Source organism: Tetrahymena thermophila (assembly GCF_000189635.1).
Source record: "Tetrahymena thermophila SB210 genomic scaffold scf_8254373, whole genome shotgun sequence".
Lineage (NCBI taxonomy): Eukaryota > Ciliophora > Oligohymenophorea > Hymenostomatida > Tetrahymenidae > Tetrahymena > Tetrahymena thermophila.
In genome coordinates, this window is record NW_002476157.1 from 181,334 (window position 1) to 205,873 (window position 24,540).

The following is a 24,540-nucleotide window of genomic DNA, read 5'->3' on the forward strand; positions in this document are numbered from 1 at the left end:
TAAAAAGAAATTAAATAAATATAAAGCAATATCCTAAAATAAAAAGGATAATTCTAACTTTATCAACCTTAAATAGAAATAAAGAAATCAATTTTAATCACCAATTTTAATTTATTACTCAAATTAGAATGGATAAAACAAAACTAATAATTTTTATAAAAGAAGAAAAAAACAGAAAAATTTAATAATCTAATTAGGAGTAAATTTTCTAAATAGATAAATGAATGGTCATAAAATCCAATGAATTATCTAAGGCAATTTTAATCATAACTTAAAAAATACTTAGATTTACACAAATAAAGCCAAATAAATTTTAATAATAGACAATTTAGATTTTTTTTGTAACAGAGAAAAGTTAATTTTTACAAGAAATATTCAAGCTATCAAAAATTATGTTTTTACTCTTAAGCTTTGAAATATCTTAATTAAATCAGATATTTAGTTAGATCAAATAAATGTTTTTCTTTGACTTTTAAATAGAACTAAATTTATCCTTTTATAGATACTTTTCATTATTTATTAATAGAATTATAAGTATTAGTATTAAAGCCTTAATTTGAATTTGAGAGCTGCATCTAAATATTGATAGATTCGTTTGAAATAAGAGCAAGCTGACTCAGTTTAAATTTTTATCTGCTCAGATTATTTTGGTTACTAAAATGTTTAAAGTTTTATTAAATTTGTCCTTTGTTATTTATATTTTATTATGCTGGCGACATTCCCTATAAGGTATTTTTCTATCCTAAGCGCATAATTTTTTTATTATTTTAAGACTTTGAGCTGAACTAGGTGTCTTTTAAGACAGATATTGTTGAATTTAAAAAATTCTTTTTAGTACCCAAACCACTCTACGCAGCTCTACTCAAGGTGGGCTCTACGCTTTTAGAAGGGAGTACAAAGTGCTAGTATGTCTTTCTCAACTCGTGGTCATTAAAAGTGTTACTTTTATTTTCTTTCGATGAAACATCAAGGATATCTGAGTTAAGAAAATCATTTAGTCTATTTTATTTTTCTTCTCGAATTCCCTCTAAAATATCTACACTTTAATTTAAATATTTTTTTGTATTGAATTTCTTATTTTATAATTCTGATTTTATCGAAGTTGGAAGTTGTATTTCTTTATTATTTTCGAAAGAGTAACTGAGTGATGGTTTTGAAAATAATTCTTTTTCTTTTGAATTTGATGAAGAGTATTATGGAGAGCAATTTATGTCAATCCCATGTTCTAATGACTATGAATGGAGATTATTCTTCATATAATATTAATTAGAAGAAGGTAAAGTTGAAATTTCACCTGTTGTATTCAAATGTTGAGAAACTGTTATCTATCTTCCTCCAAACCTTAGAGACTGCCTCTATTTATTTTTATCAAGATTTTCAGATTGATTTGCTGCTTTAAGTACAATTTAATATGGAATTGACTAATTAAGAACAGACATAGTTTAGATTAATGTGTTCTGTCTCATACCATTTTCGCTATTTAATGAATTCCTTTTATTATTTTCTTTATTGTTCGAATATGTGCAGTTCTTTAAAAAATTTTAAGTAGTGGTTAAGGGCATATCTCTCTGCTTAGGGGAAGATGACTGTTCTTAATTTTAGACTTACGATTAAGGAAATAAACTTTGGTTTAGATTTTCTATTTTACCAGATGAATTAAAAGTAACAGCCGCTTGAATTTTTTTCTCAAGCTATGAGTGTAGAAAAGCAATTTCTGATCCTAGTTTAATAGTTATATCACTGACTCTTTCTTCATGCATCCTCAGTAAATTATTGTATTCCTGCTTCATGTTTGATACAAATCTTTTGTTTTCTTCTAATTCCATATTTAGCTTTGTTTCGTATTGAGTACTTAACTCCTTTTTAATAGCTTGCTCTATCTACTTGACTTCAATTTATTGCAGCTTCTAAGAGTCTAAATCTTTTAGGTTTTAGAATAATCTGTTAATTTAATTCTATAAAATATTTTTAAAATCCTCCGATTCATTCCCTATTCTATTCTGGTTTGCCTTTTGTAAAGCAACATTCTCTTTAAGAGCTTTTTCAAGCTATGTCTAAAGATTTACTTTTTCCTTTAGCTCAGTGTTCATTAAATTTGAAATTTAATTTATTAGGATTTGTATTTTTAGCTCTTTCATTCTACTATCAAGAACTAATGCAAAATACTCTGTTGCCTTTAAAGTAAATTGCTTTTTTTCTTCAAAAGGTAGATCCAAAACTCTTGAATCTTTTTCTATAGTTAATCTTATTTCTTTAAAAAATGAATTATGATACTATTTATCAATATTGTCTTTAATAGCTGAGAGCGTCTTCTCAAAATTAGCTTAGAAATCACTCATCATTCTCGAGCAAAACGATTACATTTACCAGAAATCATAACTAATAAAATTATTAGCATTTTTCGTATTTTACACATGTGATTACTTTAATTATGTCTTATTTTGCATATTAAACTGTTACGATTGCTCAAATAATTATTCTATTGATTGATCTTGATTTATTTCTAAACCAATTGTATTAAATATACTGCTATTATTATATTATGTTTTCTATCCTGACAATAACTAGTTTTATTAATTTTAAATTTAATTACTTATATTAAAATGCTTAGAAGTATTTAAAGAGATTTTCTCTACCTTTAAAGATTGATTCAATTAATCTTGCATATGATTTTAATTTTTATTTGATTGAGTTATTGAGATAATTTCTCTCTTCAGATTTTATATTTATTGCTCTAATTTTAGCTGAGACTCACACTACTCTTTTTCTATAATTTACCTCAGTTCTTACTCTTTCTGAAGCCTCTACTTTATTTCAATAAGCTCTTATTTATTCTCTTCATACATCAAACTCATTATTTGAGCTTTCTCTTAATACTGAAGAGATTCTTTTTGAAAGTTATGCACCATATCCAAATAATTTTAATTTGACTCTTTTAACTCTATAACTTGATCTTTGAGAGCTTAATTTTCATTACTTTATAAGTTAACAGCATTCTATAGCTTAAGATTTTGCTACATTATTTCTTATATTTTATGTTCAGTTGCTTCGACTGTTCTCTACACGTTTTATTGGTAATCTTCATAAGCTTTTTATAGATAGTATTTAGGTCCATTTGTTATATTTTGCTCAAGCTCACATAACTTTTAGGAAACTTTGTAATAATTGTTCTTCCAATCAGTAACTTATTTCTCGTAATACTATTTTTAATTTTAAATTTGCATATTATGTTAATCATTTTTCGTTATATTATTTTTTTCATGTAATTTGATAAGCTTAGCAGTGTCATTTCTCATTGTTTCTATCTTTAACGTGCTATTCTCAATTTCGTGTTTGATTTTTTGCTCCAAAGAATATATTTTTTAAGACAAACCTAAATTCTACTTTTTGTATTCTTTAATTTAGTTAGAAAGGTACTAAATATTCTTCTCTAATAGCTCATTATTATTTACAAATTCCTTCTTTTGATTTTCTGATTCGTTTAACTATTTTTACAATCGCTATGTAATTTAATCTTATAAAATATCTTTTTGTTTTATTAAAGAAAGCACTTTAGCTGAGAACTCATGTAAGAGAGTTTAATATTATGATTACATTTATTCATTCTACTTCTAATGCAATTAAATAATTTAATCTTTTTCAATTAGTTCTTACTATCTTTCTTCATTGAGTTTTTGATATAAATTAACTTTGTTATTTAATTTTGAGAGATGCTAAATATAGTTTGAATTATCTTACTATATTATCTACTATTCTATTTTCATCATCCTAATTTCATTTGTCAAACTTATATTCTTAGTAATCACTTCTTAATAAGTTTATCCATTTTTATAATTTTTGAATAATCTGGTATATTTCTAGCAAATGCTATGATCTGCGCTTAAGATATCCAAAAGTTCAGCATTTTTACTCATAACATCAGCAATCTAAGAGGAATATTCGTTTATTTATTACTCAACCTAGCATTTAAATAATTCTAATTGATATTTGTATTTATGATTTAGTTCCTTAACTTAAATCTCATGATCGATAAGCAACTAATCATATTTTAACTTAATTCTCTTTATTTCCGACACTAAATTATTTTCTTATGTTTCTTTTTTTTATATTTATGTCTTTAAGTTCATAATCTACTAATTATAAGTTATACTATACTATTCTATTTCTAATTCATAAAAAAGCTTCAAATTACTCGTAATCGCATTTAAGGTGTTTTCATCTACAAAATCTAAGTCTATTTTCTCCTCTTTAGCATCTTTTTTCTTCTATTTCTTTACAGGAGAACAGCTCTATGATTTATCTGCATTTAAAAGCGAAAATCGCCTTCGTTCAATCTTTTAATCAAACTAGCTGTTATTATTTGCACTTTATTGCTCTAATAACAGTTGGTTTTATACTTATCCAAATTACATTCAATTTATTTGTTTATTATATAATTAAAAAAGAAAATTGAAATCCCAGATACTTAAGATACTTAGAAACTTATCTCATTCATTCATCCATACAGACATACAAATTCATTCATTCATTCATCCAACCATACATACACACCTAATTTAAGTAATATTAGCAGCTTCAAGATATTTCAATATAAAAAATATAACTAAAATTATAATAGAATATTCATTTTTATTAAATTTTATTAAATTTTTATTTCAATTTACAATCTATTTAACAAAAAATATAAAATTAAAAATGATAATCAGAATTTAAGCACCCAAATTAATTAATAAAGGTATTTTAAAAATCTTTAATACATATTTTAAGTATCCACGCATATGTTAATAAATTTTTTATAGTGCTAGAAATTTTAATCTGATTTAAAAGTTAATATTTGAGTAATGAAGTAAAAATCTAGTTTCCTTTATTCATGGCAATTTTGATTTTTACTTAAAATATTTTTAAAAATAATCTTTTCTAATCAAAAATTTACAACTTACTTTTAAAATTTTTTATGATTTAAAAAAGCAAAAAAAAAATTGTTTAAAATCTTTAAAAGTTAAAAATAACAAAATGTTTTATAGTTTCCAACAGAATAAATTAAAATAAACGTAATAAAAATTTAAAATTAAATTTTAAAATAATACTTTTATATAAAAATTAAAAATTTAATAAAGATATAAAAAGATTGAATTAGTTTTTGTTTACAAAATTAATAAAATCATTAATTAATTCATAAAATAATTTAAATGTAAAATTAAAATATTTATGATTAAAAATTAATAGGACATACATAATTACTTAAATTGTATTTTAGAAGAATGTTGATATGAAAAACAATATTCAATATCTTAATTATTGATTTGGTGGAGAAATTATAGATTATAATAACAGAACTTACTAATATAATTCATAAATTTTATTTAAAAAACTATGCCTTACACTTTTTATTAAGAAAATGTGAAGGATATTTATTCATTTAAATATTATCTCAAGGTTTACTTTTATTAACAGAACTTAAAAATCAATTATTGTTTATTTTTTAGTTTTTAATTTTTTAATTTGCAATTCAATTTAATGTCTCTTTATATGCATACATACATGTTTGAATTATTATTGCTCATAGAACTAAGAAATACAGATATAAAATTGAATGAAAATAAAAAGCAAAAAATAATTTTAGTGAAATTTAAATTACATCTCTGGTAGCTAGCTTGATTACTTTAATAAAAATTAAATTCTTTTATTATTGAGTTTTAATTATTCATAAAAACATTTAGCTTATTTTTAAATTAAAAGATCGGTTTTTAATGATCTAATTAGGAAATATTTGATTTCTGAAATAGACCATGATGACAAGCTATTAATCATTTCAAACCTTTGTAGTTAATTACAGTATCTAATAAGTGTCTATTTATATATTTTCCATAATACTGCAATTTTAACAAAACTAACTTTTCAGTTCAGTCCTAGAATAAAATAAATGATCTTACATGTGGCAAACGTTATTTCATAACATTGCTATATCTAAATTTAATAATTATTTTGCATACTTCATATAGTCAATTAAAAAAATAAAAGAAATCTAATCTTTATAATTTGCAAAATTTTTACATCTCAATATAATCAAAATAACTATTAAGGGTGGAGAAACTTATTTGGAATAAACCTAGAAAAATTTATAAAGTTGATGGAAATTATCCTCACCATGAAATTATCAAGCTTTAATCTAGATTATTTTAAGACCAAAAATTTTCAACATTTCCCCTTTAGCACTATAATATTTCTTACGGATGATCAAAAATTTGAGATTACCAATCAATCATTCATTTTTAAATTTTTATCGATATCCTTACAAAGTACGAATTTTACGTCATAATTAAATTTAGATAATTTGAATTTGGTGAAAAAATAAAAGATTGGTAAAAAGATAATAATAATTAGCTTGGATTGCATCATAATATACACAAAAAATAGAAACTATTTCAGTCATAACATATTAGGGAAGAGATTATAAGGGAATTTATCTAATAAAATCATAAGAATTAGATTAATGTAATTTACATTTTTGTAAGTGTATAATATTGACAATTCAATTAGATTTTCTTATTATTTGTTTGACTCATACTTAGGAACCAATAGTGAAAGAAAAATTTTACTTACTTCTTTATTAAAATTTTATCTTATTTCTTTTATTTCCAAATATTTTAGCAGTAAAGCTCTTTTTACCCTATGAATAATAAATCGATTACTAGTGAATCAGAAAAAAGCAGTCAAATCTTTCGCTATAAATACTAAATTTTAGTATATGTTTTCTAAATTTTTATTCTTGATATATAGACTAATATTGGACAACAATTATGGATTTAAATTATAAAATTAGTTAATTTGAGATAATTTTCATTTTGTATTGTAAATAAATATTTCTGTTCACTAAAAATGAGTTTCTGAAGAAAAATTATATTACAATTTGATTATTGACTGAATTTACATCAAATTATGGTGAATTTGCAATCTTATTTGTTTGCGAATTTCAATTAAATTAATTTTTGCACTTATAAAATTGGTAGATGAATGTGTGAATCATCCAATATAAGAAAATATTAAGTTAAGGATATTTATTGCATAAGAATTTTCAAACAAGTTGATTATTAAATATCAATTAATTAATTGTTTAATATCTTAAAGGGTAAATTGAAAGGATGAATGAGCCAATCATTTTGATAGAATGATATCCTCTTTTTATAAAAGTAAATTAATTTAAGTAAAAACAATCACAAGATCAATCTATCACAAAGAAAAACAAATCAAGACAAACAAAAAAAGAAATATAAATTCAATCTATTTGTTTTTCCATTTAACTGATCAAAGGAAGCTTCTTTAAACAAATTCCGTTTACTTCAACTTTTTGATTGTTTTGCTTAGTTAAAAACTGAATTAACGCCTTATTTATTTATACTTCTTCACACTATAGTCAATTTATTTCTGAAGAATTAATATTGTGTATTAAGAATAAAAGAATTGCTTGAGTTTACTTATTAAATAAAGAAAAAATCCAATAGATTATAATTTAAAAGTAATTATTTTAGAAACAATATTAAATGAAGTATTTAAAAAAACTCTGGGTGAATCAGCGTAAGCTCAGAAACTGCTCAATAATTTGCGGTGTTATGGGTGTATTGCTAGTTGTTGCAGGCTGTGTTGTACCCATAGCAATTAATGCAATTATCTAAAAGCAGGTAGCATCATAAATAACTATGACTGATAGCAATTAGGGAATGTGGGCTGACATTCCAGGTGATACCAAGGCATTCATTGTGAGAAATTTCACCTTCTTTGAATTCAAAAATCCTTTCGAGTTTTTGTTCAAGTAGCAAACTCCAGTTGTTTAAGAGTCGAAAGTCTATTCCTATTAAGAAAGCGCATAATTTGTAAATTTGGAGTTCCTTGATAACGGCGAAAAAGTCAAATACAATTTCTACAGGCACTTTAATAATTTATATGATACTAAAAATGATGAACAAATAACTACATTAAATTTGGGAGCATACGGTGCATGGAATATTATGAAAAACACAAATTTAACAAACTTAAATCTAAATGGTCTTTATAGTCTTTTCAATTCTATGAACACAACAATTCTTCCAACAATCATCAATTTAGGTAACTTTCCATTTCTTTTGTCAAAAAATATTCTCTGAATTTTACCAAATCCATTTAAAGTCCTTCCAACAATTGTTACAAAATTAATTAATTAATTTTTTGCATTTGCTTTTATTTAATCTTGTTCAACTTAAAGTATGAAAGAAAAATTATTAAATAAATATTGATGAACTATTTTGGAAACATACTTTAAAGAAGTTTACTGAACAGTATATTTACAAACAAACTTGCATAAAATAAAATATTAGACTTTGGAATTTATATCAAAGATTGGATAACTTTAAGCAAATTATTATTAATAAGTTGACTCCCTTAAAATAAATAATTAGAAAGAAAAAAATAATTAAAATTTCTTTAATGAAAGAATAAAAAATTTGTTACAGATAAATTAAGGTTGAATTTACTATAGAGAGCTTTATCATTTAATTTTCCTTAAATATATAATTTTATTACAATGCTAAGTTATAGTTTATATAAAAATTATAATTTTAATAAAAAACTTTAATTTGGAAATATTTCAATAGCCTCCTATTTAATAGATACACTTGTTACTGATTGTTTAGCTTACATATTTTATTTAATTAGATTTTATCATCTATTATTATTTTTATTTACTCATAAACACTTTTGTACTACTTTTAATTTAGACTTATTAAAAATTAACTTTATTTTTTCTATCAAAAAAATAGCCCTCTCAAGTTTTATCTATGATATTAAGGATATGGATGCTGTTTCTACTTAAGCAAAGTAATTTTGTACAGCTGGTGGTATTGACCCTAATGGTAGCTTATGTCTGAAGTTATGGAGCGATCCTGTTTATGGATGGAAAGAAAACACTACTAGAATTCATTGGGTTATAGCTTAGAATAATACTTATCCCAGTAGCAACAATGAAAAATTCATGTTGTAGGATTATTTCAAGTTAAATTTCTACTAGTTTAATGGTGTTTTACAGTAATTTTAAGCCATTTGCTCAACTTATTAATCAGTCATAGAAGCTTACTACTCTGCGATGGAACTAATGGGTCTTGAAACAGACTCATTTTCTCTGGCTGCAACACAATGGGTCTAGTCATACGTAAGTTATGCCTTTATTATAAATTAAAGTTGAATTTAATTTTTATTTAGGTAAGTTTGCATCCTTAAGGAAATTTAAGTGCCTTCGACTCTCTTACCTAGCTTAACAAGACACTTTTTTACATGCCTGAAATAAAAAATTACAGAGACACTGTTTTCCTCTAGTAATATCCTCATTTGTATAACGAATACTTCAACGTTTCATTGCCTTTTGATTGGGCTCGTAAAGTGATTTATTATACTGATTTTGCTTAAACTGGCACATTCACTAAAAAGAAGTACAGTATGCTAAATTTAGGTAACTTAGAATACCTTTGGATTAATGGCTTGAATTATGACAATTCCTCAGACACTTAATATTTAAAAAACATTGCCAACAGATTTGAAATCCCAGAAGATTAATCAGATTTATCGGTCCTTGGTAAATTAATTTGCAGATTAAAAATAAACTAATTAATTACTTTTTACAAATTACCTTAGGCATCCCTAAAAGAACATTCTTATTTTGGAATTATATTAAATACTTTGCATACAATTTTACTATGGCAGGAGCTTAAGGAGGTAATTCTGGTCAAGCAGCCATCGGCTAATTTGCTTCTAATTCACTCCAAGCTAGTTTCTAAGAAATGAAAAATAGAATGCCAGTGAAGATTAAAGCATCAATCCTGCAAAAGAGTATTTCAAGTGAAACTTACAATACCTGTTTAGATTTCTTCCAAAATGGATTATTTTATGAAGACCAATAAGATTTGCTAATTCTCACCCCTGAACAAGCTCAAGTAATGTGTGATTAGCCTTAGTTCTAAAACTGGAAAGATCCAAAAACTTTCGAAAATATAATCGACTATTATATGGCTTTCAGAGATTTGGTTGGACCTCAACTTGATATGGTTGCAGATTTTGAAGATAGTACCAAGTTTTCCAATTAAATATCAACTAGCATTTTCTTACGTTCCACAATAGTAAATAATTTCAATGCTTAAAATGTCTCTTTATTATATTTTAATTCTTTTAAAAATTAAGAACTAATTAGTTGAAAGCACAGAAAATTACTTGTTTACAACATTTAACTGTTAGAGCTAAGAACAGTAATTTTAGAGATGTAGTAATATGGAACTTGCATTAAAATAATGGTCATCTAGTGAAATCACTAAAAATATTGATGAAACTATTTAAGACTTATACAAAAAAAGTGATTCCTACTTCTTTTGGGCAAACAACAAAAATGAAATCTATGCTCCATTTGAATACTTCTATTTCGCAAAGAATGTTTTGAATCTTGATAACACTTAAATTTAATAATTTACTAATGATGAACTTCTTAAATTGCTTAACTATGATAATCTGTTCAGTTTGACAATTATTCCTTTAGCTTTTAGAATGCATTTAAATGGTGATAGCTAAGGTATCAAGAATCAATTTTTCTTTGACGACAGTCTATAATTAGTTAACTATATCAGATATATCATGATGGAAATAAGTCTTTATTCAGCAGTTTAAACTAGAGAGCTAAAAGACTTATTATTTGGTTATACTGATCCTTTTGTCTACTCCTAGAATACAAAGGATCCATAATAAGGAGGTAACCCTGCTTTAAATTACACTGTAATGCTTAACGATCCTAATATGACTTCACCCTAAGCTACTTTAGATTATGAAATCATGTACACAGGCAAAGGTAATATTGATAACACAAGACAATACTACAGTCTAAATGGATCATAGTATGTTAACTATTATTACACTTGGTTTGACGGAGAAGAAGTTAGAGATGTGCTTGCCTCTCCTTGGGAAGAAAATGTTTTAATTTAAGGTTCTGACTCAGTTTAAAATCCTCCAAACTTAGACTAAGACAGTAAAATTAATGTCTTCGTTACTACATTCTACCGTGGTGGTTCTGCAGTAATTAATTAACTATTTTAAATTAAAAAAGCATCACAAAAAAAAACATCCATCCGTTTTTTAAAAATTAATAATAAATTTTTGTAAAAAAATTTAAAAAAAATAATTTGAAATTAAAAAAAAAAATAATGTCTGAGTTGAGTTGGAAATAGTAAAAAAATTCACTTATAAATTTAATAAAAAAAATTAAATAGAATAAATAGATGAAGAATATCAAATAAAAAAAACAAACTAAATTTTTATTTTCAAATTAAATTCTCTTATTAAAAATAATTATAAATAAATTAGGTAACAAATGGAGAAACTCATGACCATGGCGGTTTATCTTGTTACAGATTCTAGAATGAACAAAGCTTTTACGAATCTGGCTAAGAATATCCTCCTAACAATGTTTATGACTCCTATGTTTATTATGGTTTATAAAATATGACAAGAGTTAAAATGGCTCCAGTATTTATAACAAATAGACACTTATACAATTCTGATAGCAGACTCATAAATACAGTTACTATGCTTGATGTTTCAGGTAATCCAGTTACAGCAAACCCAGAATCAGATGGATTATTTATGGATGTGGAACCTTATAGTGGCTTGACACTTGCAGCAGCTCTTAATGCTCAAGCAAATATTTTAGTTGAACCTGATGATTTATTTAATATTACATAACCTACCTTACTTCCAGTGTTTAACACTTTTAGAACTGGTAATTGGACAGATGCTAGTATAGACAACTATTTGGGAGAGCTTAAAATGGCTCTTATAGCCAAAAAAGCAATTTTAATAACATGTGTAGTGGTTGGAGGACTTCTATTAATTGTGTTCTTTTTATTCCTATACAGATACATTGTTCTACGTAAGTTAAATGCAGGTAAAAGTTTAAAGGAAAGTGTTAAACACGACGAAGAACAACAAGAAATCTAACAGTAATTGGTGTCCGAAAACTACATTTGATAAATATATAAGTTAAATAATATTTCTTAAAAATAAATTTCATAAATAATACTTATACTAAAGTTTAACAAATTAAATCCAAATTTTGAATATAATTAACTAATTAATTACTCTATAAAATAATTACATATCTATTTACACATACATTTTCTTTCATCCTTCATTTATTTTAAATTCCAACTTTCCACTTCATAGTTAAAAATATTTTTTCTTTAATTCTTATTAAAATAAAAAAAATATTTTTTTTATGTAAAATCCATATCAGTTTTTAAAATATTTTAATATATTTATGAATTTTTTGCATTATTTTATAATCTTTTTGAGTAAAAAATAAAAATTTAAGAGCTTAAATCTAATAATCTGCTTCTTATATGATTTAACTTCTCTATTATTAATATTTTTCTAAACGCTTTCTAACTTTTTTGTATTCTTCTAAAGGTTTCTTAATTATTTATAATTTAGATAAAAACCATAATTTATAATAAATCCAAATTAGTTTTTTGAATATTCTTAAAATACTCATTTTTTGCTACAAGCTAAGAACTTTTATGTTTATTTTAATAAATTTATTTTGTTAATAATGAGTTCTTGATTAATCAAAAAATACTTTAATTAAAAATTAAATGAGCTTTATTTAATTGATTTAGGTCAAATATAAAATGCAATTAGCTTTAAGCAAAATATCCATCAGATTTTTAGCTTTTACTGTTTTTTTAATTGTATTTAAGGTAATTTTATGATTGATAAAATATATTAAAAAATTTTCATTGATTGATCGATAATTATATTTATAAAAAAATAAATTAAAATTTTTAGATAAGGCTTAATTAATAATTTACATTAAAATTTTAAAAATAATCAGTAACATTTTTGCTTTCCTTTAAATTAGAATGGTTGACTGAGAAAAAAATTCAGCTCTATCAAAAAAAATTGAATTATTTATTTTATTTCTACTTTCTTCTTTTTTATAAATTTTTGGCAAGTAATAAATAAATTAATTTAATCCTACTTAATAGGAATAATTAGGTATAAGTAGAAGAGATAAACATTATTTATTAAAAAGCTTTGAAAAAATAAAATAAATTGAGAGTATGACAAGCTAGTAAGATAATAATTTTCCTTTGAAACCTTAAATAGTAATAAATGAAATCTAAAATGATATTAAAGATAACAAATAATAAATGGAGAGTCAAGTTTAAACCCATTAAAATGAGATTAAAGTTTAAGAAAACTAAAATAATTTACAACTCAACTTATCACAATTATAAGAAAAAAATGAGTAATCAAAATAGAAATAAAATAAGAATAATAAATTGGAGGAAAGCAATACATAAATATAAAAACCTAATATAACAATTTAAATATCGGATACATAATTATGTTCAAACCCATCTATCGCACTTGATATTGGTCAAGAAGATTCTTAGCTCTAAAAGTAGGATTAGTGTTCTTAAGCTGAACTTGCACATTAGAAAAATAAAAAAAATGTTTAGAAATATATTGTTCCAGTAATCGCAGCACCTCAATAATTTTAGAAGATTGATTTAAAAAATGAATAACATTAAAGAGTAAATATTTTTAATAAATCTTATAATTTTTCAAATGATAGATGTTTATTGTGATAGTATTAAATTTCTCTTGTTAATTGTTTCTTTTAAAATCCTCTTTTTTTAATTTAAAGTTAAAACAATTTTTATCCACAGAAATAATATAAGCTTTTAAAAATAAAGTATTTACTGATTGATTTTTAAATAGCAAAAAGAATTTTTAAAAATTAATTATAATTTCTATTAACTCAAGAGAATGATAAATAATTAAAATTAATTTTATACTAATGAATTAACTACAAGCTAGCTAAAAAAACTTTTAACAAAAGCTATTGACTAATATTTAAAAGTATATAAATAGAAATATCAATATTTTTTTATTAAATTAGATAATAATCAATATCCTACAGAAAAATAGACCTAAAAATAATATTGAAACAGATATTATGTTTGACCTTATTGAGAATTTACCTTTTTTTAAGAATAACAAAGCAGTCCTCAGCCAATCAGCAACAACAAAAGAACTCCTGCAATCCTTAAAGCTTGAATTTTTTTAAAAAAATGAAATTCTCTTTTCTAAAGGTTTTATTTTTAAAATTGATTGTTCAAAATTTTTAATTTAAATTTGTTAATATAAATGAATAGGTGATATAGGAAATACTTTTTACATTATTTTATCAGGTAAATTAAAATAAAAATTTTAATTTTGTTTAATTTTTCATTTTAAATAGGCTCAGCTTACTGTCTATTAGAGCTATAAAAGCTAGAACAAAATCCTAAAATGTAAGTTTTTAATTTATTAAAATCAAATTTAATATTGTTTGTTTAAATTATTTTTAGAAAAGAAGAAGGCTCAAAAAAAAAAATTTTATTTACTTTTGATTTAGCCACAAACCCTACTTTTGATTAAGAGCAAGCTGCATTAAAACAAATATTACCAAACATGAATATGGTCAAAATTTTTTTACCAGGAGAGTCTTTTGGTGAAATAGCATTAATAACTTCATAGCCAAGGTAATTATTATTAAAATTTTATTTTTTAATTTAAATTTAATCAATTAGAACGGCTACACTCATACTGAGATAAGATTCTTACTTGATGACATTGAGCAAAGAAGCTTATAATAAAATACTAGGATAATATGATTAACTTATATTAAGAGACAGGAGGAAATTTCTTATGAATTTTTAATGTTTTAAATATCATAACTATAGCAAACTTTTATCTTTGTTGCACTTTATGAAAATTTAAGTTTTTAATAAAAAAGTAAATCATTTAAATACTGAGAAGTTTAAATTTTGAATAAAGTTTACTTAAAATAGTATGTATTGTATAAAGAAGGAGATAAGCCAGATCATATTTATTTCATAAAATAAGGTGAGGTTGAAATATCAAAGTAGTATGATTTAGATAAGGAAATTGAAGAAAAAGACACAAGTCTTGAGCTGTAGTAATGGAGAACTTAAAGAAAAGCATAAATATATAAGCTCAATAAAGTGTAGCAAATTAAAGACAAAATAGAATCTCTGTTCCAAATTGAAGTTGTGATTTTAGGCTAAAACAACTGTTTTGGAGAGGAAGACATCTTTTTAAATAATACAAAAAGAAAGTCTTCAGCAACAGTAATTTCATCTTCGGCTGAAATCTTCTCAATAGAGAAGCAAGTAAATAAATATTTAAGTTTTCAATAAAAATAAATACATAAATGATTTAATTAAAAATCAAAACACTGTTAAAATAAAATATTTTCTGAAAAACTAATTAAGTTTAATTTTGATTTGATATTAAGTTTTAAAACCATAATAAATAAATCTATCTCAAAAATTATGATTTTTTAAATTTAAAATAAATAAAAATGAAAGAAAATGCTATAATTAATATTAATTTTATTTTAATTTGATAAATATTTGAAGAATCATTCCTTCTTTTAAAAATCTTTTAATATTTCGAATAATTTTTCGATAATATTTTTTATTAGATAAAAATAATATTTTTAAATGATCAAAACTTTATCAATTTCAAATATACTGCAAATCCTCAGATATTCTCCCTCTTAAATATTCTCATTTAAACATTTTTTAATTTAAAATAACCTTCCCATGCTTAATAAATCAGGAGATGACTTGGTAAGAATTTATGAGCATTTACAGTATACATGAATTTAAATATTTATTGAGAAAATTTTAGTAAAATAAATAAAATCCATAGATAATTAATTTTTTTCTAATATTTGGCAAGTAAATAATTTGGTTAAAATTATTTTTTAAAATAGAAATTATTTAACGAACTGAACATTTTCTAAACACTAGATTTGTTTGAAAAAGAATTTAAACTTAAATATTAGCAATAATAGATCAACTTTTAAAAAAATATAAATTCTGCTATCGTTTCAAGGAAAGCTTAATTATTAAAAAATATGATGAAAAACGGAGTTATATCTTAAAGCCCTTCCAATTAATTGTAGATTCTTTAAGCTTGTAATTCACCAAAACAAGAAAAGGGATTTTATTTGCCTAAAATATTCTCTGCTAGAAATTCAAATTTTATGTAGTAATCTTTTGGTTCTGAAACACCAAAATTTTAAAAATAAACTGAAGAGGATTTTAGTTAATAATTATAATTAACTTAAAATTTGAGTAATGAAAATTTTGCGTTTCACATTAATGGTGGCAGTAATTATGGTACCCCAAAGAATAAATACTTTTAAAATGAGTTTTATGCTCATTAAAGTTTGAATGATAGAAGAAAAAATAATTTATAAAAAATTACTCAATCTTCTAGCAGAGTAAACACTGAGCCTTCTAAGTTCTAAGAGTTTGAGCCTTGTAGTTAAATGAAAACCTTGAACAGTTAAATAATGAATAATTTTGATTAAAATCCAAATTTTTCAAATAGGACAAGTATTGACTCTTCATAGATTTACAATCATAAATTTAAAATGATGAATTCTTAAGAATTTTTATCAAAAAATCTTAAACCTTCTTTTGAAGATACTTCTTAAGAGGGTGGTGATCTATCTTTATTTAGCAAAGAACAATTTGCTTATAATTCTAAATCTATTAGTAGCCCTTATTAACTTGAAAGCTTAAAGCTAAACTTCATAGATTCTTCACCAAGTTAATCAATTGATCAATTAAAATATTTTAGATCTCCTAAAATGAGTAAAACTCTTATTTAAATTAAGGAAACAATAAGAAAGACTGAAGAATAAAAAAAATATTCATAAATCGATATCGTTAACAGAATTAACAAAGAACTAGAAGAAAAATAACTCTAATTAGTAGATTTAAATACAAGAAGCTTAGACTTAAGAGAAGTTAGTGGCGAGCTGCTAAAAATTTATATTTAAAAGCACTCCTAACACTAAATGAGTGAAAGTTTGTAAAATATAGCATAACAAAGATTACTTTCTATGAGCAGTACATTGAGGGATACATCAAATAACAGACTTTATATGAAATACTCAGGGAGTTATAATTCTAAAAAACCCAATGATATAAAAGCAGCTTCAACATAAAGAATACAAACACTCACTTCACCAAAATCATTAATTTAAAATAATGAAACGAAAGAAGATCAAATTTTAAATAATGAAAAAAACGAAAAATAGCCTGAATCTCAATAAAATTAAATAGTTTCTACTCAAAAGAAAAAAATAAACATACAAGTAAAAATTCCTGAAAACTCTTTATCTGATTGGCAAGATACTTAATAAGTAAGTCATACAAAAAGCAGTTTTAATAAGCAAGAAAGCTTTGGATTTTAGAGTGTATAAAACACTCCTAAATCTAACTTCAATGAATCTTCAAAAACTCATAAAAAGAATGAATTTCAGATAGAAACACCTTTGACTACTACCGAGTAATTTAAATATTTTAAATAGTAAGTAGATTTTTTAGAAAACTCTGATAAATACATTGAAAAAATCAAAAAATCAAACAATAGCCAGATCAAGCTTAGCGATATTTTATAAACTAAAGAGTAAAGTCGTTCGCCTTACCAAAAGTAAATAAATGATAAAATTGCTAAGAAGGCTTTTAATGACTCAATGAATCTTCTCTCTTAAGAAATATTCAAAGGATAAGCAATTAAAAATATTTAATTACAACGACATCACTCAGTTTTATTAACAGGATAAATCTAGCTAGATAATATTTCACCAAACACTATAAAATTTACAAAATCTCCATCAACCTCACAGGATGGAGCTTTTTCAAACTTTATAAAAAATATTTCTAATTTTTCAAGATTGAATTCATTAATGTCAGAAGATGACGACTAATTAAGCAAAAAATCAGATAAAATTCAAGAAAGATCTAATTCTTTAATGAGTATGTCTCCTATAAGAATAAAAGAAAGGAGATCAATTTCTAAATTCAGTGACTCAAGTGATTAAAAAATAGATTAAGAATTAATTTAAAAAGCTTAAAAAGTTAACAATAACAGTCCTCTTCCAACTAATCCAGTAAAGCTTTAGACATAAGAAAGTGTTGAAGAAATAAAAAAAATGTTGAAAAATTCAAGTAGCTCCTTTAAAATAGAATCGACCTTGTAAAATTCTGATACTTAAAAAACAAGATTGAATTCCTTAAAATGTAAAAAAAATTAAGAAATCATTGACAATGAGTAATTGATTAAGAATTTCAAAAATGCCTCGAATCCGCAGCTGACAAAACTCTATACCTAAATTTAAAGAATTAAAAGGTTAAAAGACAAAGAGAAAGAAAAAGATTACTGCAATATAGCTTAAAGTTTGTAAAAAAAAGTGAGTGAAACATAAATTTAACAAGAAGCAAATGATATCAAATAATTAATTCTCTCCCAAGATAAATACAAAGATAGCCTTACTAGATTTAAAGGAGATTAGCAGCATTACAAAAAAATTAAAGATATTAATTAGTAGCAAACTGCTATTTTTAAACATGCCAAATTAAATAATAGAGGAGTTTAACAGCAGTAAAGCGACTAATTTACTTAATAAACTCCATTAATACTATAAATCTAATAAAAAAAGATAAGTAAGATGTAAAATTCATGAAATGAATTAAATTTAAATAGATCTTTTTTCATCAAGTTGAATATTTGAAACAAATTTTAATTCAAATTATATTATATGGTATGGTATAATTAGTAAGAGAGTTAGTTACATGTGAGCAAATTATTGATAAATCTAATATTAATTTAGCTAAATTTTAATTAAATTCAAGCTATTTTGAAAGAAACGAAATTTTCTATTCTTAAATTTCTATTCAAGAATATAATATTATATTTAGTTTGTAAAAAAGTTAAGATATATATATAACTTTTTATTATCAATTGTTTAATGAAAAACTATATATTAAAAAGGATAAAACAGTTAGTTATCTATCTTCAAATATTTTTTTTTAATTTAAATAACTTATAGACATTTCTATTGAATTAGAGGCAATAAAAAAAATATAACTTATTATATATATGATTGGTCTCATTTTTTAATCTCAACATATAAACAAAAAGATATAAAACAAAGATTTATCATTTAATCTAGAGATTTTAGAAGTAAAGGCATAATCTTTGAGTTTATATAAATGAGCAAATATTCCTGTTATAAAAATCATTTTCTTATGTATGTATTGTTAAAAAAATTTATCTATTTTAAATTTCAATCCAAATTTTCCATGCCATATATAATTTGTAATAATTATTGTAAATATTTTTTTTTAAGATAAGGCAATTTAAAGATTATTTTTTCAATTTTATAAAAAATTGATTTCTAAAATTATACAAATACACAGCTCAATTTATTATAAAAATTATTGATCTTATTTTTCAATTAAGTGATTATAATTTTTTTGTATATAGATATCATCATTTCTTTTTGAGAGGAAATACTTTGTTTATGTATGTAAAAACCTTTATATTTGTTTTAGAAAATAATTAACAAAATTAAAGATAGAAAATGAAAGAGATAGTTGATATTAAGTATTCAGCAATTCTTTAATTATAGAAAATTCATTCTTTCTTTATACAAATATTTATTTTCAATTATTTAGGCAACAACAAAAAATGTAGTAACTTATTAACAAAATTATAATTTTTAAATACTTCGAAAAAAAAAAATTACTGATAAAATATTAAAAAGTAAAGATAATTTGCTATAATTAAAAAGACTTTCTTTGATGGTTTTGAATAATTTTTCTTAAGGCATTTAAAACTACAATGAGAGCAAATATAATGAAGCCATAAAATTCTTAGATTTAGCAATTGTTGAAAATAATAAAAATCCAGGAGTCTACTTTTATAAAGGTTGTGCTCTTAAGAATTTAAAGAAATATAAAGAAGCTATCGATTGTTTCAACTTATGTTTAGAAATATATCCAAAATATGTGAACGCATTAGTAGAAAAGGGTTATGCCTTCCTAAATTTAGGTTTACAAGCAGAAGCAAGATAATGCTTTGATTAAGTTGTAATTTTAGATCCGACAGCTAATAGATATTAGTAACTAGGTTTATAGTTTTTGTTTTTAGGAGAGACATAGATGGCAAATAATTATTTTTAAAAAGTGATTTAGATACACCCTAAACCAGTTGAAGCATTAATATATTAAGGAATTACTTAAATAATACTAAAAAATTTGGAAAAAGCATCCGCTATCTTCAGGAATGTGCTAGAATTAGATAATTAAAATACAATCGCTCAATGTTTCTTAGGTTATATTTTTAATTTATAATCTAAATTAGAAAATGCTTTAGAAATATTCAAAAGAGTAATCGAATAAGATAAAAATTAATTTTTTGGCTACTTATTTAGAGCTCAGGTTTATTTATATGAGAAATAATACAAGTAAGCCAGTGAAGATCTAGAGTTCACTTTGGAGCTTTTATAAGAAGATAAATATCCGTTTTTACTTAACGAAAATATAAAGGAAATACAAAAATATATTTTGCAATTTTAAAATATTTAAAAAATGAGTGATCAGCTTTAAGAATAAATAGATAATAATAATAATTTTAATCAAGACTAGAAAAACTTGGCTAAAAGATTTTTCGACAAAATTAATTTAACTACCTCATAAAATATTTTATAAAAAATTGATTAAATTTTTGTTTTTAATGTAGATAAATTTAATATAACTTAGCAATTATTATATAGCAAACCTTAGTAAAATTTACACTAAATTAGTACATTATTGAAATCAATTTTGCAAATATCGAAGAATAATGATATAAACTCAAATATTTTTGAACCTATTTAAACCTACCTAAAAGAAAATTCAGAAAAAGCATCATCACCTAATAAAAATTAAATAAAAAAAAATACTTCCATTTGTGCTTGTAACATTTTTTGATTGTTATTTTAATTTTAAATAAATAAGTAAGTAAGTAGTAATAAAGAAATAAGTGATAATTAATATTTATTGTTAAATGTATGATATACTTTAATTTATTATATATATCTAAAATAAATTATTTTTAAATTTATTAATAGTTTTCTATTATAAATAGTTTTTATCTAAATTTTTTTGATGCTAAAATTATATTTATTTAATATATTTACATTAGATAAGAATGGATTTAAATCAATAAAATAATTTTAGGCAAATATTATAAATTGATTTATCAATTAAATTGTAAAAAATTGATAAATAAATTGAGTTTAATTTTAATTCTACTCATTAAAAAATAATACCAATAAACAAATTTATAGCTCTTTATATGAAAAAAATACATGTATTTATTTGTAAAATAATACATGATACTAACTATTTAAAAAATAAATAAAGATTAATCTATATTTTTGAAGATAATTTTAACTAAGAATTTATCAATAAAATGAAATATATAAAACAATTATCCTTAAACTAAATTTTTTTTGTCTTTTCATAAATCAGTTTTGCTTTCTATAGTGTTATTTTGTTATTGTGTGGCATTATCTGCAGATTGTTACTATTCCTATTGTTCTTGTTATTAAGATTGCTATTGTTATTGCTATTGCTAATTTTAAACATGTTGATTATGAGAAGTTTACTTTTCTTATTTGGTTTTTTTCTTTTTATTCTCTCTTTCCTTTGCACATAGAGAATCCCATTCATCCATTGCATTTCTGTATTTATCTCTGATATCCCACCATATAGCAAACTCTTTCTTTCTTTCAGCTTTCTCCAATCTTAACCATATCTTATTAGCAATAGATTCCTTTTCTTTTTTATTGTTATTAGCTGTTACAGTACTGTTATTAGCTGCAGTTGTATTTACCTAGGCTTATTCGTTAGGGTTTTTTTATGTATCAGCTTATCCACTTTAAGAATTTTATGAATCTTATTGTGGTGTTTCTGCTTATTATTATTAGTTTTCTTCTTCTTTTTAAGTAGGAGTTTACTATCCTTCTTATCCTGCTTTAACTTGTTATTCATTTTTCTCCTATTCTGTTATCTAATTTTCTTCTTCTTTTTCTTATGTACTTTGTTCAGCTTCTTAAGAAGGTGTAGGTCTTTAAATTTGACTATCATCTCCTAGATTTACTTGATCTCCTTAATTACTAGCTTAGATTTTATGAATCTTAGTCAGATTAAAGAATAATGTTCCTACAGAGTCTTCATTCCAAGAAGAAAGTTCAGGGTTTATTTCATCATATAATGTTAAATTAAGATAAAATCTAAGTGGTTGGTGAGATTATATACCATATGCACTCATCAATAAAGTAGAATTTGTAATTTCTATCTTTTCAACTTTGCAATGAACACAGGCAGGAGAATCAGCTCTCATACTTAATTTAATATGTAAGAAAATATTGTCTTCGCTTTAAGCCCATTTCAAAACAGGTTCGATTTACTGAACTGCCTAATTTGCACTCATAATTTTTTAAATAAATTTATCAAGATCTCTTTTTTAAACTTAAGTAAGCTTGAGAGTGCTTTCATGAAGATCTATATTGTTTGTGAGAAAGTAGTCTTCAAACAAAAGGATTGCAGCTTTGTAATATCCTCTTTCTATCAGAATGTGCAGACACTATGCATCAAAAGTCTCCTTATTTTAAATAGACTCTTTTATAGAATTTATGAAACTTATTTCACTTGTTCCTAAAGTCATTTTATTAAAGCATCGTTGATCCTTTTCTTAGCATTAGGCGAGGAGGATAATTGCCAAAAATGAAAATAAAAATTGACCTTTCATTATTTTTTCTTAGCTGTTGTTGTAAATTTGCCTAAATTTTTTAACTTTTTCTTTTGCTCTTTTTGTATCAATTTGAAAACTTGAATGTCCGTCCCTTTAACTCCCTTTGAGAATGTAGAAATTCTTCTGACTTTTACTTTCTACTTTAGCTTACCTTTTTTATTTCTCCTTGCAAATTGAAGCAATTAATTATAATATCTAAATTAATTTATTTAATTTTAAATAAAAAATCAATCGTGTTTTATCACGTGTCGAATATTCATCTAATTTTCTTTGTTATAAACTCGTTTTTAATTTAAATTAAGCGAAAAAGACCATTAAATTAGCTTTAATTTTATAAAGCCAAACAAACAGCTATCTTTCATTTCAAATAAAAATTATTTCTTATATAAATTCATAAAAATAATATATTTACTGATTTATTTCACTATCTTAGAGCATTCTAAAATTCTTAATTGTTTTTTATTGATTATTGAACAAGTTCTTAATTATTGTTAATTCAAAGTTAAAATTAAAATAAATTTTTATTTTTTTTGAAAAAGGCATTCTTAATTATTTTTAAAATATTAATGCTGATATAAAAAATTTTCTTTAAATTTCATACTTTAAACTTTTTCAGTTATAAATCTATTTACTTTTATAAGCCTATTTTAGACCAATCATCTTTCAATAAAAAATTGATGAAAAAATATATTATATAAAGTTAATTATGTAAATTTTCATAAAATATTATATTTTATAAAGAAGATATTTATTATTTATTGGTAGAAATCACAAATAAATTTGATTTTGAGTATTATGTTTTAAGCACAAATTGTAAATATAACATTATTTAAGGTTATTTATTATATATTTATTATTTTACTGATCCTGTTAATGAAAAAGCTAAATACATCAATATTTTTATATGAATGTCATTAATATATCTTTGATAAAATCTTTATTTATTAATAGAGTTGTTTTTAATATTAAAATATAAAAATTACATTTTTAAAGAAATTAAGAATTAATCATGAATAAAAAATCATAAATAAAGCAATATAAGACTAAGGTTAGTGATGATGACCTTAACAGTTTATATTAATACCTTCAAGATAGAGATGAAAGTATTGATATTTCATTGCTAAGAGATAAAATTTAAGAATTTGGTAATTTATTTTCAACTTGAATTAGAAAATGTATAAAATAATAACTCTAAATTTCATAAATTTATTCAGGATTAGATTAAGAATGCTAAGTATTTATGGAAAAAACTAAAAATCCAGAAGAAACTCCTTATTTGAAAATAGATCAATTAAAAAATTGGCTAGACATTGACTATAACAACGTATTAAATTTAAATTCTGAAAAAACATTAAAAAAATGAATGTATTTGTAAAAAAAGGAAAGAGATTTCAAGTTTATTTTTTCTGTTATGACTAAAATAAATGATAAAGATTCAATAGATGAATAGACTCTACAAAATTTAAACAAAAAATATAGTAAATAATTAAAGTAGTTTCATTATCTAAGAAATGTTAAATATTTTACAATTAGAATTAGATCTTACTAAAGAAGATATAGATATGATGATAAAATACGCTAACAAGGATTCAAAAAATAAGACAGTTTCTATGAAAGAGTTAAGAGAATTTATATTACACTGAATTTAAAGTTAAAAATGAATTTAATTGTATTTTATGTTGATAATAAATAACAAATAAAAGTTTAATAAATAAGAGTTCAAAGAATTTATACTAGATTGAATTAAGTTTAAAATGAATTTAATAGTATTTTTAATTGATAAAAACAATATAAAGTTTAATA

The 24,540-nt window shown here is 23.1% G+C and overlaps 6 protein-coding genes across 6 annotated transcripts; 4 read left to right on the top strand and 2 right to left on the bottom strand. All coding sequences in view use genetic code 6, as the record gives it.

Annotated features, from left to right (window-relative positions):
- Positions 1-509: 509 nt before the first annotated feature.
- TTHERM_00238890 (hypothetical protein) lies at positions 510-4,412 on the bottom strand (the record flags this gene model as incomplete). Its single annotated transcript, XM_001024814.2, has 1 exon — positions 510-4,412. The coding sequence occupies one exon, from the start codon at positions 4,410-4,412 to the stop codon at positions 510-512; it is 3,903 nt and encodes a 1,300-aa protein (XP_001024814.2).
- A 3,129-nt stretch (positions 4,413-7,541) lies between these two features.
- On the top strand, positions 7,542-12,033 carry TTHERM_00238900 (CD36 family protein; the record flags this gene model as incomplete). The annotated part of the gene is made up of 6 exons (XM_001024815.2): positions 7,542-8,103; positions 8,793-9,181; positions 9,232-9,601; positions 9,661-10,142; positions 10,204-11,082; positions 11,371-12,033. 6 exons carry the CDS (start codon positions 7,542-7,544, stop codon positions 12,031-12,033), a joined length of 3,345 nt encoding a protein of 1,114 aa, XP_001024815.2.
- A 1,091-nt stretch (positions 12,034-13,124) lies between these two features.
- TTHERM_00238910 (cyclic nucleotide-binding domain protein) lies at positions 13,125-18,619 on the top strand (the record flags this gene model as incomplete). The annotated part of the gene is made up of 8 exons (XM_001024816.2): positions 13,125-13,601; positions 13,970-14,162; positions 14,226-14,261; positions 14,312-14,363; positions 14,421-14,594; positions 14,643-14,847; positions 14,904-15,245; positions 15,854-18,619. The coding sequence occupies 8 exons, from the start codon at positions 13,125-13,127 to the stop codon at positions 18,617-18,619; spliced, it is 4,245 nt and encodes a 1,414-aa protein (XP_001024816.2).
- A 1,120-nt stretch (positions 18,620-19,739) lies between these two features.
- TTHERM_000238919 (tetratricopeptide repeat protein) lies at positions 19,740-20,909 on the top strand (the record flags this gene model as incomplete). Its single annotated transcript, XM_012800212.1, has 1 exon — positions 19,740-20,909. One exon carries the CDS (start codon positions 19,740-19,742, stop codon positions 20,907-20,909), a length of 1,170 nt encoding a protein of 389 aa, XP_012655666.1.
- A 532-nt stretch (positions 20,910-21,441) lies between these two features.
- Positions 21,442-22,932, bottom strand: TTHERM_00238920 (CS domain protein; the record flags this gene model as incomplete). Its single annotated transcript, XM_001024817.2, has 1 exon — positions 21,442-22,932. The coding sequence occupies exon 1, from the start codon at positions 22,732-22,734 to the stop codon at positions 21,442-21,444; it is 1,293 nt and encodes a 430-aa protein (XP_001024817.2). The 5' UTR covers positions 22,735-22,932.
- An 814-nt stretch (positions 22,933-23,746) lies between these two features.
- Positions 23,747-24,380, top strand: TTHERM_00238930 (hypothetical protein; the record flags this gene model as incomplete). The annotated part of the gene is made up of 4 exons (XM_001024818.3): positions 23,747-23,882; positions 23,952-24,061; positions 24,119-24,215; positions 24,271-24,380. 4 exons carry the CDS (start codon positions 23,747-23,749, stop codon positions 24,378-24,380), a joined length of 453 nt encoding a protein of 150 aa, XP_001024818.1.
- Positions 24,381-24,540: the final 160 nt, after the last annotated feature.